General features: G+C 50.8%; 2 protein-coding genes across 3 annotated transcripts in view; both read left to right on the forward strand.

Moving 5' to 3' along the window:
- LOC122399088 (JNK1/MAPK8-associated membrane protein) overlaps positions 1 to 19,566 on the forward strand; it is a 760,891-nt gene that overhangs the window by 231,657 nt on the left and 509,668 nt on the right. The window lies entirely within an intron of this gene.
- LOC122399067 overlaps positions 1 to 19,566 on the forward strand; it is a 128,388-nt gene that overhangs the window by 92,988 nt on the left and 15,834 nt on the right. Inside the window, exons 4-7 of the mRNA XM_043399437.1 lie at positions 2,952 to 3,560; positions 3,974 to 4,887; positions 8,831 to 9,120; positions 18,853 to 19,204. Of these exons, the coding sequence (XP_043255372.1) occupies positions 2,952 to 3,560; positions 3,974 to 4,887; positions 8,831 to 9,120; positions 18,853 to 19,204 (2,165 nt within the window). The remainder of the gene's footprint in view (positions 1 to 2,951; positions 3,561 to 3,973; positions 4,888 to 8,830; positions 9,121 to 18,852; positions 19,205 to 19,566) is intronic.

Genomic DNA, 19,566 nt, shown 5'->3' on the forward strand with positions numbered 1-19,566 from the left:
CCGTCCTTTGCAACGCGGCTACAAATCTTTTTAAATCTCTTTCCCCGGCCTCCTTGATCGTAGCAAGGGTCAGAGACGCTCCAAGACGATTGGTTTTACACTGTCAGTTTAAAAAATCAACCCTCCAGACTAGGATACCCCCATTAAACTTGGAACGTATCTCGCGAGCGGCGGTGTGTTTTAAGCAGCATCACCGATATTCGACTTCCAAATTCCGTTTAGCTGAGAAGCGATCGGGCGAAAACCTCCCCGTTCGATCGCTAAAGAATTCTCGTGATCGGGAAACGAAGCGCATCGAACGGTTCCTACGTGATTTGCCGGCTTTGCTCGAGGAGAATTCATCTTTCATGGGAACGAGCATCGACGGGCGAAACAGCGGTTTCCGAGTGAATTCGTACCGGCTCGTCGAGTTCTATTTCATCTTCTCTTTCCTCCTTCGCGCGCTGCTTTTCTTGCACCGACGCGATCCTAGACCCGCTGGACCCGAAACAAAGGCTCCGAGCGAATTTATCGCGATCGAGAAAGACGAGGAGATATCGCGCGCGACGCATGCCAATTTCGTTTCGTCTGCTTTTGGCCGTCGAAACGCGGGAAAACCGTTGCCTCCTGCGGCCAACTTTCGGCTCGTCCTCTCGTCTCGTTCGCAAAGCTCCGCCATTAAGGTAATGCGTTTCGTTTATGGCTCGGTTCCAGCGTCTGTCGTCGCCCCCCCCCCCCTTTTCATCTTCCGCGCTTTTTCTACCGCTTTGACCGCTTCTTGCCCCCCGGCCGTTCGTAATTCTTTCACTCTCGTCTTCTTTCAACTCTGATTGTCCGCGAGGGATACAACGCGAGGCAACTAATTCGCTCGAGTACGAACTCTTTTTCCTTTTGCTACCCCACGGTCTGTAGTTGCATGTCGCTCGCCTTCCCTCGGATTGCGGCCACCGGGCTTTCCGCCGCTCTTTCTCGTTTAATAAAAATTTAATTCCATTGTTTTGCTCGTCGAAAAGGTACGCTGCATACGCTTTGACGTAGGCTCCGTTGACAAGCCCGCGCAAACAATGTAATGGAAGGCAGAGTACGCGCGTTGTTGGCAACACGGTGTTTCCGTAATGCGTATTTCGACGCAATCAATCAGTAGCATGTTAACAAGGTGAAGCCTGTGATCCGTCGAAGCAGAAACTGATACGTTTCGCATTCAAACCTGAAGCTATTGTATCGTGTACCGTGATTAGGAAGAGCCGAATCGGAGCATGGTAAGTACTCCGAGGCCTAGAATCAGTCTGTTATTAGGGGAAGCTATCGACGAGTCGAGAAGCCGAGATCTATGATCAGGGAGGAGCTCGAATGACAGACCATGGCTTAAAATCTTAGAATCGCTGATAGAACACAAATAGTGGAATCTAGAATGTTCGAAATCATAGGTTAAGCCTGGATAACTTAGGAGGTCTTAGTTTATGGGGTTAGCCGGGACAAGAAGAGAGCAGGAGTAATAGTATACCGGGGGAATCGTATCGTGATCTCCGAAGGGACCAAGTAATAGACCGTAAAGGGTCCAGAATCACAGCTGCAGAGTCTCCTGAGACGAAACAACTACCTATCGAACCATCAGAGGCCTGCATGGATCCCTTTATAATAGGCTTTTCGAGATAACGTCTACGATAATATTAGATCCCTGGTTGTATAATCGATTCGCCGTCCACCTTTCAAACTTATCGACTCGTCTTCGAGGAGAGCCGACGTTGAGCCGATCGGGCGTCCGCTTCCGGGCGTCTTGGAGTAGCAGATCACGTACGCCCAACATCGTTAACGAGGTCGTACGCCGTGACGGATGATCGGCACGACGCCCGGCAAACAATCGGGACGTCACGGTCGATAATCGTAATCTACGCGAGCCGAGTAGAAGCCGAGGCACGCGACTCTGTTCGCGGTAATCTGTTCCGTAAGCAAGACGCATCGCCGCGACGCGACGCCCGGCGTCGAATCGATCGGTGACGCCCGGAACCAGTTGTATCTCGCCGAACTCAACGATTTTCTAGCGCGTATATTGTTCGTGCCTCAAAGGCAACGAGCAGTAAATTTCGAGGAGAACAATGGACGGACGCGTGTCGGCGCACAAAGCGTTATTCGTATAATAAAACAAAACAATTTCGCTGATTAAATCGCCGCCGCCGAACCGAGCGGCGACGTTCGACGGGGGGTTCGAATATTTTCTGGCAAAGTTCTTTATTCGTTACGGGACCCGACGAACCCAAAAATCGTGCCCGGCGGGGCAATTAAAAGTCGCGAAAAGTCTCGTTAGCGGAGTTCCGAAACGGCGCTCGGGTGCACGCGTCGTAGGATTCCCGGATAAACGGAGGCGCGGAGATACCCGGCATTGTTTTACCGTTAATTGCTACGCGTTCGTTCGCCGGGGCGACGCGTTTTTATACGTTGGTCGTTTTTATTGTTTCTTAACGAATCTCGCACGCGATGCCCATTGAATTCCCGGGGAAACAAGAGGACCGGCGTCCGTACGATGAATTACGAGCGGTTTCTCCGTGTACCGGAAGCTCGTTCGTCGCGGATAGACAACTAGACCAGCAATAAGAAGAAGAGTTAGCGGCTTCGTGACCAGCTTCTCGGATACTTCTCGGTTTCCTGATTCCTGGCCGGCTACCAATTAGAACTTCGTTCCTCCCGCGTGAACCACTAATCCCCGTTCGACGGAACGGCCGTTTCTCCGACCTAACCACTCCGGAGATCTTACTCACTGTCACGCAACGTATCGATTTCTCCAACGTACTCTTACCGGGGAAACGTATATTTAAACTCGTTCCTGAAAATAGTTGGGCGTTACCTCAAAAGGAATCTGCAACAAGTCTGTGTCGATTGACGTGTCTATTCTGGCTGTATAAGGGCATTGCATTATTCGATAATAAGGAGAAGGGTTAAATAAAGGGACTATTGTCATTGATTTTGGATTTCAGTTGAGCGATGGGACGATATCTGAAGCTCCGCGGCGCGTGGCGATCGAGGGTGGTCCAGGAAGCGGAAGGACGACTCTGTGTCTTCGACTGCTCCACCAGTGGGCGATCCAAGGGGATGGTCCTGTCCTGGCCCTCATTGTGCCCCTTCGTGAGCTTCGAGGCAGTCCGGTGTTGAGTTATTTGGCTCGCGAGCTGTTCCCCAGGACGGCCGCGATCGGCGACGCCGTTGCCCAAGTCTGGCGCACGTTGCACCTCATGGAGGATCGCGTTCTCTTCGTCCTGGACGGCTACGACGAGTGCGTGGGCGGCAGAGCGTCCCTGGGCGACGCGTTGGACCTCCTGGAAGGACGCCTGTTCCCGGACGCGAGGATCCTGGTGACTTGTTCGCCCAGCAACTCGGCCGCCCTGTCGCCGCTCGTCCAGAGGAGGATTCATCTTGCCGGCCTCGAATGGCCGCACGTCGAGAGGCTCTGCGTCGCGTATTTCATTCACAACGACATCGCCGAGAAGGCCTGCGAGTTCCTCGAGGCTCTGAACATTCAGCCGCAAACCGTCAAGCAGCTTGGCCAGCATCCGCTCGGCTGGATCATGCTCTGTTGTCTATACCAGGTATGCATTCCTTACTAAAAGGGTTTTCCCACGAATAATACGCCGAAAAGAACGAATAACAATTTTCCGTACGAGCCCCCGTTTCCAAGATACACGAATTTAAAGAATTTATCGAATTCAAGTAGTAATGTCTGAGATTAGTCCGACGCGTCCGACCAATATCGTGTTTGTTCCACTTGATTTCGTCGACGTCGATTTCTCGAAAACGAGGCCCCGGACAAAAAAATGTTACTCTATCGTTTCTACTTATTTTTGCACGTAGAATTAACCCCCCACCCCATTGTTTATTTCGAGTACGATTTGTTAAGAGATAATATTAAAAACAGTCTTTGTACGCCCGGAGGGCAACGTAAAAATGTCAGAGGTCGTAAAACGGACTTGTTAGTTGAAACTATGGCGTGCTGTTTCCCCAGGACTCGGGCAGTTTGCCGACAGAGACCAGCGCGTTGGTTCAAGCTGCGGTGAAGTGCGTCGTAAAAAGGAGCTTGGACCCACCGGTCCCCTATAACGAGGAGATCCCGGGCCATTGTAGAAAGCGTCTCGAGGACTTTGGGAAGCTGTCCCTGGCCGCGCTCAGGGAAGGCAGATGTTGCTACACGGAGGCGGAATTAAGGGCTCGCGGCGGCGGTATCGAGGTCACCAGGTTAGGCTTCCTGACCAAGGGGCTGACCTTCGGGCAGAGACGGAAACCGGATCTCTACACGCCGATCCACACCGCGGTGGCCGAGTTTCTAGCCGCCTACTATCTGACCTCGGTCGCCCAGTACGCGAACATCCTTCGCAGAGAGCTGGAGGGCCTGCCGTCGGGCATTATCAGCCACCTGGCCGGACTACTGGGGCCGAAAACGCATCTGATTCTGAATCAGCTTTGCCCGCTGGAGGTGCCACCGAGAGCCGTGTTCTCGTTGCTGAAGGCAGCCGGTGCCTCCGACGGGAACATATCCGCAGTTTGCAGGCTGGTGGGCGCCGGGCCTGGATTCGGGCCAGCCCCTAACGAGAGGCCACCCTCGCCTCTGGTTCACACCTCGCCTTTGGAGCTCGAGGGCTGGGCGAGGATCCTCGAGAGCCCAGCCTGCACCCTCGAGGCTCTCGAGGTGGTCTTCCAGGTCGAGAGGGCCTCCGATCCGAGGTACCTGGACGACTTCTTCGAGGCTCTCGCTGGGAACGAGAGCGTCAAGCTCGTCAGGATCACCTCCCTTCTCGGGCAGGAGTTCCCCGCCGACGAGGCGCAGATGATGGCCGGGCATCTGAAGAGCGTCCTGGGGAAGAAGAAGCTCAACGACTTTGAGCTGGTCATCACGTGCCTGGAGGAGAAGGCCCACGACAGGTGAGCAGAAATAGAATTTGTTATTCGACGAAGATTTATCGCTTCCTCGGTTCTCCTGTTCGGGGATGGCGACTTTGTACCGTGCTCACGTTACTTTTGCACACCCTGCGACGAGAAACTCATTTCGCGCGCCTCCGGATTCCCCTGTGTTTGCGCGGACAACCGGGGACGACAGACGCGGGACCGAAAACTTTCCTCGATACTCGTCGTTATTGCTTTTCCTCCGGCTGGCGGGCGCGCGCGAATCCCTGGGAAAACACGCGAAAATCTCGGGAGTGCCCTTGACACGTTTGGTTCACGGTTAGAGAGCCGGTGAAATTGCCGGACGGGCACGGCTCGAAGACGAACCTTCCATTGTGCGGCCTTAAAATAACGCGACCCTCGGCGAACCAACGGCCGACGCAATAACATTACGTCGCCGGGAACTTTTCGAGGGCCGGCTAAAGCGGAACGCTCGTTACGCTGACGGGGTAAAATCCCTTGGACCGTCTGCGCGGACCACGGCCAATATCGGAAAGTGGATTAAAAAAGTTTGCCCCTGGAAAGAGGTACACGCAAATAGATCAATTTTTTAACTTGGCCCGAGAAGCTGGCTCGCTGCGCGCGATAAAGGTACAATGTTTCCAAAGTAAAGGAATAAATTTTACAGCTTATTAATTACGATCGTTAAAACTTTCGAAGACTCGTTACCAAGAACGATACAAGTTGTTCGATATTTCGAGCTTGGCTGATCGGTCTCATCGATTTGGCCCGTGTTTTTGGGCATTGTAAAGGCAAATTGATATCGTTTGGTTTGATTCTCGCGCGACAGCGAAGAAGACATTTACCGTCGCTCGGGTGCAGAACGGGGAAAATGAAAAAAAGAGCGTGTTTACGCTGCGAGGGGAGCAGAAGCACAGGCAAAGGTGGTGGCGGCGGTTCTAGCCCCCATTTGCATAACTGCCCTGGTTTCTTGTGTGCGCGCTTATATTGGCTGTGTCAGGAGCCCTGGTTTCCAGTATTTCCTTCTTTTTTTTTACCGGAACGAGAGCACAGGCTCGGCTGCGGGAAATCGAAACTCCGGAGCCAATTGCGTGGAACCACAACGATAATTTCTGAATAACCTACCATTAGTGCGAATCGATGCCCCGCGGGTAGAACCCACGTAAGGAGGAAAAATGAAAAATTGGTTCAACTATGGTTCTCCCTTAAAAACTCGGCTAAAATGTTCATCGATCGTCGATCGTTGTATTCCTCGAGCCAAAGGAGACGTAAACAGATTTTCGAGGGTTTGAATATTAACGGGGGACTAAGTTTTAAAGTGCACCGCCGCGATGAAACCAAAACGAAGAATACGCGCCCCTCTCCCGATCCCCCAGACCCAGGAAAGTTTGTTTATATACTCCGGAGGCGGCGTTTACCCAGCGCAAAAAGACACTGGGCGTCGGTGGGGGCGTTGTTTATCCATCGAAGCGAAAACCAACGTTCAAATTGCAAATGATGTTGAAGGAAACAACCTTGTTGACTTGCCCGGGGTTTGATACGTTTCTCGCGAGGAAAATCGAAGGAACCGTGAAACAACGGACTGCTCTTAACGGTACTAGAGTTCGCAAGTAGTACCGTAACGTTAACAAACAACTTGTGCACTTGCATATACGATTCTCGACAATCAAATTTCATATTGCTCTACTAGATTTCTCATTGACTTTCTAAACTGTTTCCCCGGGCCAGAGTGGACCCGGAGTCCTTTGGACGAGGGTTAAAGTCGATGAGTCTAAGAGACGGTTCCCGAGAAGTTTCCTGGTGAAAATTCGCAGCCGGGAAAGTTCCTGCTGGGGCGGGGGTAGGGGCCAAAAAGTATATATCTTGGAGAGGTTTTTCACACGCGACCCCGTGGCGAAAAGGCCGGAATTCGATATTCAGAGCACGAGCCGGCCCGCGCCAGCGAACCGCACGCCACCCCCGCGAACGCGCCACCGAGAGCAGTTTAACAATGAGCGGCCGCCAAGAGGGGTTGGATCGCGGCTGCATAGAGTCTCGTGGCGGAGAAAGAGCGGAGAAAGTGGTGGAACAATATGCCGCGGAAGAATGGAAGGGCAGCTTGGCTTTTTTGCGCGGAGAGCATTCGAGGGTCGTGAAGGGCCAGTGTCGTGGCCCGTGGCGAAAAATTAAGGAGGACGCGCGGTAGGGGGGGTGGTTTTCATAGTCGAACGCTAGACCAGATAAGAAGACTTGCTCTCGCGGCTCCATCCACTTTTACCCCTCGGACCTTCTTTCGACTTCCTTCCTTCCGTCCTTCGCTCGTGGTTCGCGTCTTGTTTCTTTCGCTTTAATACTCGCTTCGAAACTTTTCGTGAACTTGGGGGTTTCATAATTTTTCTCGCTTCTTCTCCGTTGGGACCGTTCGAAAACACCGGATCCGAGGCTCGCAAATTATTTTCAAGACACCCGCGTAACAGCGATTCCGCGATCCCTTCGGAACAGATAAATTTGTTGCTCGTAGCAAGACATGATTCCCCTTCTTGGCAAACGCCGCGTTGCGAGCCACGCTAATGCAGCGTTTAAATAATAAGAATCCTCGGTGCTCCGCGCCCTGCAAGAAAGGGATATCTCTCGAGGGATAGGAAAAGTTTTATAACAAACTTACGAATGCACGGACGGGAAAGGTTCTCCACCGCGAGGCAACTTCGCGGTGCTTTGAAACAAGCTTTTTAACTACCCCCGGATGCATGGTCGCCTACCGCAGGGTTTATTAAAATACCGTCTACAGTGGTCGTCGACAAGTTCCGCGGAACTTGGACCCGGTCGACCTGGATCGGTGACGTTGACGAAGATCCACGTTTCGTAAAATCCTGGCCGGGATTGAACGCGTCAAACGCGGGAACAGTGACTGACGCGTGACGGAATATTTCCACTGTCCGGTACACGTGGAAGTGATAGCGGTCGTGCTTGGTCAGACGGTTTCGCGATATTCAAACCTAAACTCCTCGTCGATGTGAAAAACGGGGATCAAGAACCAAGGGTAGCATTTTGGCCAGAGATGTCCTCGATATTTTTGAAAATTATAACAAATAGAAATATTCGGTGGCTTTTATTTGCATCGATGTGGAGCAAAAGCGCTTTTCCGAACGTACGCGCGCGTTGTTTGCGAAAGAGGCGGAGCTCGTTTTGCGTTTACGCTGCGAGTGGCGATAACGATTTTTTGGTTAGCGTATCGGGAGGGGGTAGAAAATTTCTTTTTGATCCCGAACCCCGCCGCCATGTTGCTTATCGCTGGCTATAAAAATCATGCGCCGACATTCCGGCGAGCGTGTAACGTCGGAGAAAATCTAGACACTCGTTTGCGATTCCCCGAGGAGAACCGACTGCACTCGATTTTTGCATAACAACCGTTGCGCGCGTACGCACGGTTGCCTCTCGAAATAATAGCGAATAGACAGCCAAGTGAACATTATACATGCATAAATCCACCGGGAGACTCGCGGGTCTCGCGCCCACGAGCAAATTTCCATCCCGGAACGATCGAGACACGCTTCTTTTCGAGTCAGATTCGCGTCCACGCGAACGGACGGGAACTTCCAAAGGTCTTTTCAAGAGTCCACGACCCGGTGACCCGGGTATGTAGGTCGTTCCTGTCAAACTTGTTCCTATTGATCCGCGAATGCCGGCCACATTTTGAGCTTCTTCGTCGGCGTTTCGCAACCGCTGCAGTTCCGCGTATCGGTAGCAGTATGTCAAGCAGCCACTGATGAAGGAAACTGCTATGCTTGCGATACGTTGGCAGGAAAACTGCAACGCTTCCTTAACTTTGGCTACGTCGACCGTGTTCCGTCCGCGAGATCTCCCGAATTTGCGAACCGATCGCGCGGAATTCGATTCGGCCGGGCGTGAAACGACGGGGAATCCGGGCGCGGGAATGTTAAGCGTTTGTAACGCACAAGAGTGCATCGATCCGCTGTTTCAGGCTGGAGTGCGTGGTGAACGCCCTTTGCCGTGGACTGAGCCACGCGTCGAGCAGCTTGGCGCGGCTGGTACTCGACATGAATCTGTCCGGTAAACAAGTGTCCCAGGTCTGCGATGCACTTCGTGGCTGCGTTCAAGTGCAAGCGCTGCACTTGCCCCATTTGGGGTGCGGATGCGAGGGCCTGGCCTCGGTCGCGGAGCTGCTCAAGGAGAGGCCGCTGTTGGCGCTGAACCTGGCCGGCTGCTGGGGTGCCAAAAACGAGGATCAATCCAGCTCTGGAATCAGTATGGGTAAAACCTTGCCTTTATACTTTTTGTTTCTTTCGCCTTTTCACGCTCGCGACCATTTTCTTTCAAATCGATAAAATCGCTCGAAACGACACACCGGTCCAACCTGGCCGTCAAAAGCATTTTTTCATTCGTTTGAAACGCGATTCTCTGTTCTCTTTTCACAGGGTTCGACGCAAAATTCCTGCGATTTTATTCGAAATAAATTCTACCCTATTTATTTAATTATCTGTTACTTTTCCCCGTTGTTTCTCAAGCTTTTATATATCGTAGCTGTAACATTGTTGTGCTTCCCAGGCGTCTGGGTCGCGGAAGAGGGGCTTAAAGTTGACGGAGCTCGGTTCGTCGGTTGCTCGATCAACAAAGCGTAATCGCGAGCGTGGGCTTAACGAAGCCCCGGTGCTCAAGACGAACCGAATTAATGATCACGCGGGGGGTGAACGACCCGTAATTTCGAAACGGCGGTGTTTGATCGGGGTGTCCGTAGGCGGCCGTGGCCGAATAAAAGTCCCGTCGGGTCATTTGAAATTTTAATACGCGTCACTTCGTTAACGCGTCCCGATATCGAGCGCTATTAAGGTCAATTTGCGTGATAGCGCGGCCCGGGCGCATCAGATTTATCGCGATCCGGATGCACTTAGACGGTATTGCCGTCGAAGTGCCTTCGACCGTGGCAACTACTCGACACTGTGCACGTTGATCGAGTCGAACACTGAAAATCAATCGGCCGATTGGAAAACTTTTGTTGCAACTGCGAAACAGAGGATGCTCGGCGCGGTTTCAGTTTTCGACGAACCAGTCGAATCCCCCCCGTCGTCGGTATGTTTTCCGTGTTTCGAGATCGACGATGTTCGTTTAGGGGATGCAGAGACAGTCGGCTTTGTCCCTTTGAAGGAAAAAATTGCACGGGTAACGAAATTGAAAATATCAACGTTCCAAAAACACCGCCGAATGACATTTTAATGGAAAATCCATACAAGGTTTGCAGTAACGGTATAATGACTTTATCGAAAAATGTCAGGGGGTTATCGATCGACAAAGGGATCACAGTTTTTCACGGGATTCAAAGCTACGTTTAAAGTACTGCGCCCCGATACAGAATGACCCGATACGTGCACTCGTTGATGAAAAGGGATTCGGAGAAAACAGATCCGCGAGGGGTTATCGAAGGGCCGTGGAAGCGCGAACGTGAACCCATAACGGGAGCAGTATTCCTGGCAGCGTGTACACAGGGTCATTACCTCGGTATAGCCGCGGAATTAGAAAGTTGGAATTAGAACAGTTTCCGGCCTGCAGCACGCAAATCGGAACGCGAAAGTTCCCGCGGCGTTTTACATCGCGCGGGAACGAAACTTCAGCCCTTTCGAACTTTAAGCCGTACGCCATTTGCCGGGGCTGCCGTGAGTACACATAGCACGCGAAGGCGGAGGGGACGTTCAATTTATGAAGCGAGGTGGGTTTTTCTCTCGTGAGCGAAACTGCAATCCCGAGGAGGGCGAGGAGCGAAGTGTCTAATACGGCCATTTGTTCTGGGTAACGAATGGCTACCCCGGACATTCTCCAATTTGCGTTGGAATTAGTTCCCAACGTCATTTTATCTGCCCGAACCACCCCCGACCGGATACTCGATCGGTCTTTGCGCGATGTCTTTTTGCCCCGATACTCGGAAAATGATAATCGATCGTCGGATCGCTTCGCTTTCGATTTCGATTTCGATAAATGCAACCCGATAGGGTGAACGACCAGAAGGAAATCGAGATCGATCGTGTCGCGGAATTACCAGCAGGGAGTGTTTAGATCATGAAAATGTTTTGCGGTGAATCGTGGGATCGCTCGTAAACCTCCGATCGGACGAATAAACTTTACGATCGACCCTAGTTCACGTATTCGAATATTCCTGATTCGACGATCCCCATCCGCAACTTTCCTATTTATACGGGCCAAAGTAGGAAAAAATGGCGCCGTCGAACAGAATGGGAATAAATCGGGATGATGTTTTCACTGGAATAATAACAGCCCCCCGGATTCTCGGATTGTCTCCTCGAGGAAGATGAACAGCGTCCTGGGGGATGGTTTATATACGAACCTCCGTGCAAACGACACTTTCTAACTGAATTTCCTCTCGCGAATAACGTATTAATCATCGCCGGTGGACCCTTCTGGCTCTTTGTTACGCCCTTGTCCAAACCTGCTCTCTCAACAGCCCCTTAACGTCTTCCTCCGCTGCCATATCTCTTGTCTTTCGACCTCTGTGACTCGCGTCCGTTCTCTGCGGGCATGCATGAGCGAATTTACTCAAACTTGCCACCGATGTTAACGTCTCGTGGCTCGTTTGAAGCCTCTGTTTGAAAAGGGAGCAGGCAATTAAGGGCGGAGGAATCTGATTCGCTTCACCCAGCGGACTTACGGTGTCTTCGCTTCGAGAATAACTTATGGTATAGCTATTCTTTATCCCGACAAGCCCTAACGTAAAGCAAACACGTGGCCAGGCGTGTGGGTTCCTTGTTCGTGGTGGTTTAACGCACCCTTCGAACGGTTTCCCTAGTTTCTCGACCTCGTGTGGTCTCTTGTCCCGTTGCCTTGGACAAACGGTGGATCGTCTCGCGGTTGATGTTATCGTCGCGGCCGGTGTTGGTAAACAGCATTGCGCGTGTACTCGAGATTGTTGCTCCCTCGCAGCCCCGGCAATTACAAACACCCGACGGCAACTTCGTGCCGCCAATACCCACGCGAGGGTTCCGACGAGGAGCGCCGTGGAACTTCCGGTCCCCTACGGCGCGGGCGGAGCTCGAGTTCCACGAAATTGCCAATCGACTCGCGGAACTCCGAGAGCTTAAAGTGGTGCAGTTTGTCGCGGACTTCGTCGAGAGCCCTTCCTCCTTCTATTTTTCCCACTCGAGGGCGGATCGTGCACCGTGGGGCTCGTTGCCCGCCCTGTTGTGCGATTTATATTTTTCGGGGGAACGTTTTATGGTACTTGTTCGAGAAGTTTAACGTCCGTTTAGCTCGTAAGCTTTCCATCGAGGATTCAAGGTCCCTTCTCGATTCTTTCAATCCGCGCCATCGATTTTCCCCGCGAGTGCCGGGAACTTGTTCGAATCAGAATTTCGACTTTCCTCTATTTTCTTTAAACGGATAACAGCCGGATCGAGTTTACTTCTGACGGGCTGAAAGAAGTCCCTCAAGATTCTCTCCCCCCCCCCTGCCCCCAGGAATCGAAAGCAATCTTTCTCGAGGCGACGACGACGAGTCTATAGCGCGGTAGACAAATCAAATCTTTCGGTTTGACGGTTTCTCGAGAGAGTTCGACGATTCTTTTCCTCTTTCTTTTTATTTTTTTGTATTGTTTCTCGATGATATGTACGTACCGAAGGCGAAAATACGTGGTACGGCCGGAGGACGACTTTGATTCACTGGGAAAGACGTTCCTTTTCCGCGTCTCGCTGCACTTTACTGCACCACGGACAAATGCTTCTAGCAAATCTATACTGAATTTCCGTAAAACGATCGAGAAATGGTCGTGAAAGAGAACTGAAAGGTAACTACCATTGTTCCCGCGCACAAATTATAATAATACCAGCAGACAGCTCTTTGAAATAGGTGTGATACAACGGCACCGAGAACATCATTTGTAAATAGCTTAAGATTAGTTGTAATGGAATGGAACAGTAGTATACTGCCATGTTGCGACAGCCTGGGGCATAGTAATTTGTTAAATTGTCTTCCACAAAGGGCGAAACGTCACAAAGTGATAGTGTTCGGAAAACACTGATGGAATATCATCGTGTCATCGTGATATGAACATACTTACCTCTGAAATCCTACGCAATTTCGAGAAACAAATTCGACAAAATTAAAAAATTTCAAATCGTTCTAGAAAAATTATTTTCCATTCCCGGGGTCAATTACAATCATTTTTGGTCATTACACATATCCCCGAAATCCTACTCAGTTTCGAGAAAAAAATTCGACAAAATTAAAAAATTTCAAATCGTTCTAGAAAAATTATTTTCAATTTCCGGGGTCAATTACACTCATTTTTGGTCATTATACATACCCCCGAAATCCTGCTCAGTTTCGAGAAAAAAATTCCTGAAAAAATATGATGTCTGACCGTACCGTTGATATGTTTCACTGAAATTTCATGCGTATCTTTAAAACGTCATAACTCCTAAACGGATTGGACGATTTTAATGTTTCAAGCGGCAAACGACGCGTATTTTAATGGAGAATATGTAGAAATTCAAAAAAATGTCGACAAGTAGTTCCTTGACCCCGTAAAGTGAGAAAAACCCCCATAGAAGGGTTCCAATTTTCAAACGACCATCACTCCCACAATAGCGAACGTATGTCACTGAAATTTAGTATGGAAGGAGAGCTAATAGGTTCATCTACAAAAAAGTATTGGACAACATTTCTGTGCAGTGTCAAATAAATTTATTAAAAAAGATAATACAATTTCAATATTACAACAGTAGTTAAGTGGTCGATCGTTTTCATCGCGAATCCAAATGCGATTCGCCTCGTCGACGTTGAAATTCCTTCCTCAGCGGGCCGCGAAATTACAGTCTTTCTGTTCCTCCTTTCGCCTTCGCGCGAGTCCATTGTTGGCTGCTGGATGAACTTGGACATATCTCGAGAGCGTATCCGTGCATACTCGGATCTCTCGACGGTGTTCCAAGCTCGATAAAGCCTGCACCGTACTCGAGCACGCCTATTTGCTCCCGCCACTGGATTTTAATCAATTCGCCTCGTACCAGATCTTCGATGAATCTCCTGATAACGAGGCTGCAACGAACTGGAAAACAATGTAACGGCTCGAGACGCTAAGGAGGGTAATTTCGGGCTTTGATTCCTCCGGAGATTCGGGTTACAAATCTCTTCGGATCCCGGCTGCATGGACTTTCGCGATTAACTGTATTCCATCGTCCCGGATTACCTTACAAGTTGGAGCTTCCGGAATACTATAAACCCCCCTTTGTCTGGAACTCCGATAAAGCAGTCACGTGAATTATGTAAGCTTTCGTTTAAGATTTTTCCCGTTTCCCGCGACCACTCGCGGACAATTTATCGTATGATCGACGAGTCATCGGGGCACGTGCAACGAACGACCGTATCGTGATTTATAGATCGAATTGCTTCTTGCTCAAAACGCTTCGAGAAACCGGTCCGCGTGGATATGTCGATTCCACGGATTTTAGATTTTAAACGGCTGTCCGGCGCGATCTCGCCGTCGGAATATATCGTTCGTTACCGTTCGAAACGGTAAACGCAATTAGGAAATACTCCATTGTCGTCGTTGGAAGGCAGAACAGAATCGTCGCGCGGAAGTATAAGCTATTGCGCGGCGGAATTCCATTCGCGGAGAAATTGAATCTCTTCGTCGATTGGCATTCTCCGATAATTATTTCCGTGGAACGTTCGACGGATGATCGCGATGCAGGATTCGCGAAATATTTCGGCGTAACGAAGAACGCGTGATCCTTTGTTCCCGCTTTAACGGATCATGTAATTATCCAACGGGTCGCGACGCGAGCTATTCTCGACTTTAATGAAATCGAAGAGGAAAGAATTAAACGATGGAGGAGGCTCGAGGTCGTTTATTATTCCCTTTGCGATTCCGCTCGTTCAGCGTGGCAGAAGCGAATGAATTTAGATGCAACCAGAACCCGTAACGTTCTTTGATAATTTGGGTCAAGCTTCCCTCTCGCTGTGCGGCAAATGGAGGTCCTTAATCCGCGCGTGCGCCTCCATTATCTGTCTTGAGTGGTTATTTAGCGACATGGCGCCAGGCGACGGACAAAAGGCACGCTTTGCTCGAATTCGGGTGCCCCTTATCACGACGTTTTAATCTCCCCGCTCTCCAAAAAAGAACGCTGCGTTCCAAATTTCCGTCACGTTGCGGCCTCAGAAACCACTTAGTCACATTCTGAAAACCACGATCGACCTTTCCCCGTTCTAAACGACCGCTCTAATGATTTTCCTTATTAACGGAAAAGTTTTGAATTAATTTCATCGCGATAAATTCGGCGATCCAACTCGGCGGGGCACGGCTGGCGCGTTAAACGGAGTCCGGTTCAAAAGTCGTGCGCAACTCCTGTCGCTCTATCTCGCGAAAAAAAGACCCATCAGCGAGCGTCTCTGTTTGCGTATCACTCGCCAGGGAACTTGGCAAACTCGAGACATTAATAACGGAAAGTTTCGTTCGCGGAAGTTTCGCGGGAGGGATCGCGAACAAACCGTTCAGCGATCCAGCATTAACGCGAGCACGAGAGAGAGAGAGAGAGAAAAGCGGGGGTGGGGAGTCGCCGGCAAGGAGATGCAAACGCTTCCGTGTTGTTCTTCGACGGTGTCGGAGAGCCTGTTAATAGTTCCGACCAAGGTGCTTCAAGTTCTTCGAGTTACGGGCTGTTTGCTTATGCCACCGGTAACCGGATCGATCGGCAATTTGTCACTGGATGCCACGTTTTCGCGGTAACGACGCGAAATTATCAACTCGCGATCTTCAGCGAATCTAAGCGTGCCCGGGGCTCGCGAACCACCGATATCTCCACGACAATAATATTTATAGGACCGTAAGAGAATTAAACGCCGTGTTGCATCGGGAAAAAGTTAAAGTTTCACGAACACCATCGAAAAGTTTCGAATTTATTTGCGAGAGGTACAAGCCCCGTTCGGATCGCGCGAAATTCAATCGCGTCAGGTTAAAAAAAAAACGAGGTGAACATGAAATACGTTGGTCTTGAAAGCCTTAAAAGCAACCGGTGCATTGTTCGTTGCAGCCGGAGTTCCATGGACGTCCACCCGAGCGATTTTTACTTTTCAGCAATTCCTCTAAACAAGTTACGATCCGGCTCTCCGTTACGTCTCGCAGGATTAGTCGTTTCCGGTCCACGGAGCCACCGCGGAGCGCTCGACGCGAGAGAAATCTCGTTCGGTTTTCGGCCATCCACGCCGATAAATTGTTCCCACTTTTCCTGCGGAGCCTTTTCAGCCGTTCGAAAGCCATTCGGGTGACCGCGGAACCGCGTTTCCACCGGCTGCTGGCGCACGTAATTAATCCATCGGTGGACACGCGACCGCGTTGTTCGCGCCCGTAACACGAGACGCGCTTTCGATAAGACGGAAACGCGGTCTGCGCGAAACCTAATCGAACGGGGACTCGTTTCCGCCTTCTGTTCGAGCATCGAACGAAACTTCGGCCGAACGATGCGACATGTTCGATGGAACCGGAGAGAAACCACGATGGTCGCGCGTCGAATGCCCTTTTTCAAACAATAATAAATCTTTCCGCGGGGTTAAACGAACTCCGAGAAATGAATACTCGGCGGGGCTCGACCCGGAATTAAACCAGGTTCGGAACGGGGGAGGAACGTTCGTGTCCAATGTACCGTGCGCGATGGAAACGGCCATTACGTCGCCTTTAGAACGGGAAATGGTTTTTGTCCGAGGCACTGCGGTCACCGCGTAAATTCGTCGTCGACGGCGCGACAAAAACTGCGAGCTACCTACCAACGGAGTGCCATTTTCGCATCGAAGGTGTCCTTTACTCCGCAGCCCCCCAAGAAACTTTCGTACGATATTAATAACGGATTCTTCCAAGCTTCTACACTCGTTACAAAATTCTTGAATCCTTCTCTGGCAAGTTTGCATCGACGATAGACGCGCCTCTCGCGTTTATTTCCAGTCAGCAATCGCCGATAACGGGGGGAGTAACTCCGTTATTTCTGAACAGCAACAAGTAGCTGGCGATGTTATCGTCGCTCCTGCTTCTCAAGGCGATGTAGCGGGAGGAAGTAACGCTTAGTTGATACGCAAATAGCGATCGAAGACGCAACAAGTCATATTTCCTCTATTTCTAAGTCGTCCACGAACGATTTTATCGCCTCCGTCCTTAGGGGATAAATAATCCTAGCATCGGATGTGGCGGTTGCTTATTACATTCGACTGCTATTAGTTCTCTCGTTAGTAATCGTTCCAAAGCTTCCTTAACGAGAGTCGACAGTCAGGAATTCCTACCGAAAGCTCTCCAACGACGGGTCTCATTTCCTGGTGCAAACCGTCGCTCTCCATTTTCCCGGGAACGTTCCCTTCCGAGCTTCAGCCAGACGTCCCGTAAAATCAACAGAGATATTAATACGACGTTTGTCCGTTACTTGTCGGAGGCGGCGGCCAAGTTAATGAAATGTTAGCCGGACGATTCGCAAAAATTCCAGCGACGTAGTCGTGGAACGTTACGGGGGCTCTCAGGGGGGGGGAGCGAATTAATATTCCGTTTGGAATTCATCGGCGCCTGGCTGTGCCGAATTTCCGGTAAACCGTGGCGGGCACGTACGCCCATCTCTACGAGATCACGTCCAAAAAGGAGTTTGTTAACTCTGCTCGAATCCGAAACGAGCGCCGAATTAAACCTATCGCGGGACGGAAGTCCTCGAAAATGCTCGTGGCTCTAACGACGTTATCGTTTCCGCGACTCGGACACGATCTCGACCCAGAAACTATGCTCTCTTTGTTCCTTCTTGGGCTTGAACGGTTCGCAACGATCGCCGGCTTTATTAATAAGCGCCTGGAACAATTTTCAACTCCTGCATTAAACTGATAAAGTAACGGGGGAGGGAAAACTGTACCGGATTTTATTGGTGTTTGTCTTTTCCGCGGGGGTTTGAAAACTTGACGCGCCACGTTTTATCGACCAAAGGCGTCGCGAACGATCGACTTGAGAAATTCTCTTGGCGTCGACGCCGCCTCGACTCGTAAACATTTTATGCTTTTCATTCGAAGCACGAGCCAATGAGTGACGCGCGCAGCTTCTTCGCGATAAAGTTTTTTCACTGTCCGCGATAATATAATCGGAGCGTGCGCGAGACGTCGTCCTCGCCGTCCATCGAGACGGAGTAACGTTTCCCCTTAAAAATGCTTGTAACTTTAATACACTCGTCGCGAGGCTACGCCGTCGTGTAACTCTGTTCGAATGAAACACACATTGAAACGAAGAAGAACTAGGGAGCGACTTGTCCCGAGGAGCGAACGGAATATCTGAAAAGAGGCGATTCTCTTTTTATTTAGCAGTACGTTCACCCGCGCGACGACACTCCGCGCATTGTTCGTCATTGAAGTCATTATCTTGGAACGACATTCGAGCACGAGGAGAAGGAGGGAGGCCCTTAATAGAGTTCCCTTCGTAACCGCTTCCTGCCGGCATCCCGGGTCTGTCGGTTATTTTACGAGCCGCTTAGCAACGCGTGGATGCCGACGACGCTACCTTTCTCGCTTGTACACTTCGTTTATATTAATTCTACGCGGAGGGAGGAGGCTTTACGGGCCAGTAAACTCGGCTGAACGCGCTTAAGGGCTCACGGTGTCTCGTCTAATGCAGTCTAATGTCGCTCGCGCTTATGCAGCCACACGGAATCTCACGGACTTCCTTACACCGACGACTGCTAGCTAGACCGACTGCCTCCAAACAGAAATACGACGTTGCTCGGGCGCTCGGTAGTTTCTCATAGTCGATAATATCTGGAGGTTCTCGGCGACGAACGATATAGTTTTATATGCTCCGGGATTAGGACGGACGCGTGCAAAATTTGCACGCGAATTCCGTGCAATCAGAGCCGGCTAAACCGACGATCAACGACCCCGAAACTAAGTTTCTCCGAACGCGTCGAAGGAGCGTGTCGCTCGTAATCCGCGGGTAACCCAGTCCGCGGAAATGAGACGGTTGAAATTGTTGCGTAGGTTCGGGGTCTGGTTCCGGAAGTAGCGGCTGCGCTTCCAGCACCCTTGGCACGCTACCCCTCAATCGGTGCTACTCGTCCCTTCCGCGGGGAGCTTTGGCAGCGTACGGCAGCTTAACGAGGCCCGCGACCCTGCCGCGACTTCCGCTGGGTCTTGGCCTTGGTCCCGCGCCCGTCACCGGAAACGGGCCACTGCCGCCAAACGACAGAGACAGGGACAGCAACGGAAGCAGCAAGAGGAACAGCGACAGCGTGCTGTGCCATCGTTTGCCCCTATTGCACCCGTTGCCCACTTGCGACGTCAGCAGCCACCAAGGAACCACCGGCTTCCACGAGATCTTCAACGCCATCAGGTGAGGATTTACATAAACTTATTCGCTCGCGAGGCCACTTCCAAGATTATTCGATGATTTGCGATCGCTTTCCGCGAAATTTACTGCACTCGTTGCAATTGAATCCCTTTTATACCGATGGGCTTCTATCTTGCAACGTACAGAGATCCCGGAGTACCTTTTTATCCGGGAGCTTTACGAATTGGTATACGTAAATTATCCTCGTTAAAAGTGATAAAATTCGGTGGTTAACTGGTCACGTTACTCGCACGAATCTTCATTTTGGAGGACCGTGTAAGAAACACGAAACTTTTCCAGTCGAGCATCGTTTCTCGGGCAACTTCGGGCCGCGGAGTGGAGCACGAACCGTGGCTCTGAGTTCT

Source organism: Colletes gigas, unplaced genomic scaffold (assembly GCF_013123115.1).
Source record: "Colletes gigas isolate AHSC1104 unplaced genomic scaffold, ASM1312311v1 Colletes_gigas_Sc00012, whole genome shotgun sequence".
Classification (NCBI taxonomy): Eukaryota; Metazoa; Arthropoda; class Insecta; order Hymenoptera; family Colletidae; genus Colletes; species Colletes gigas.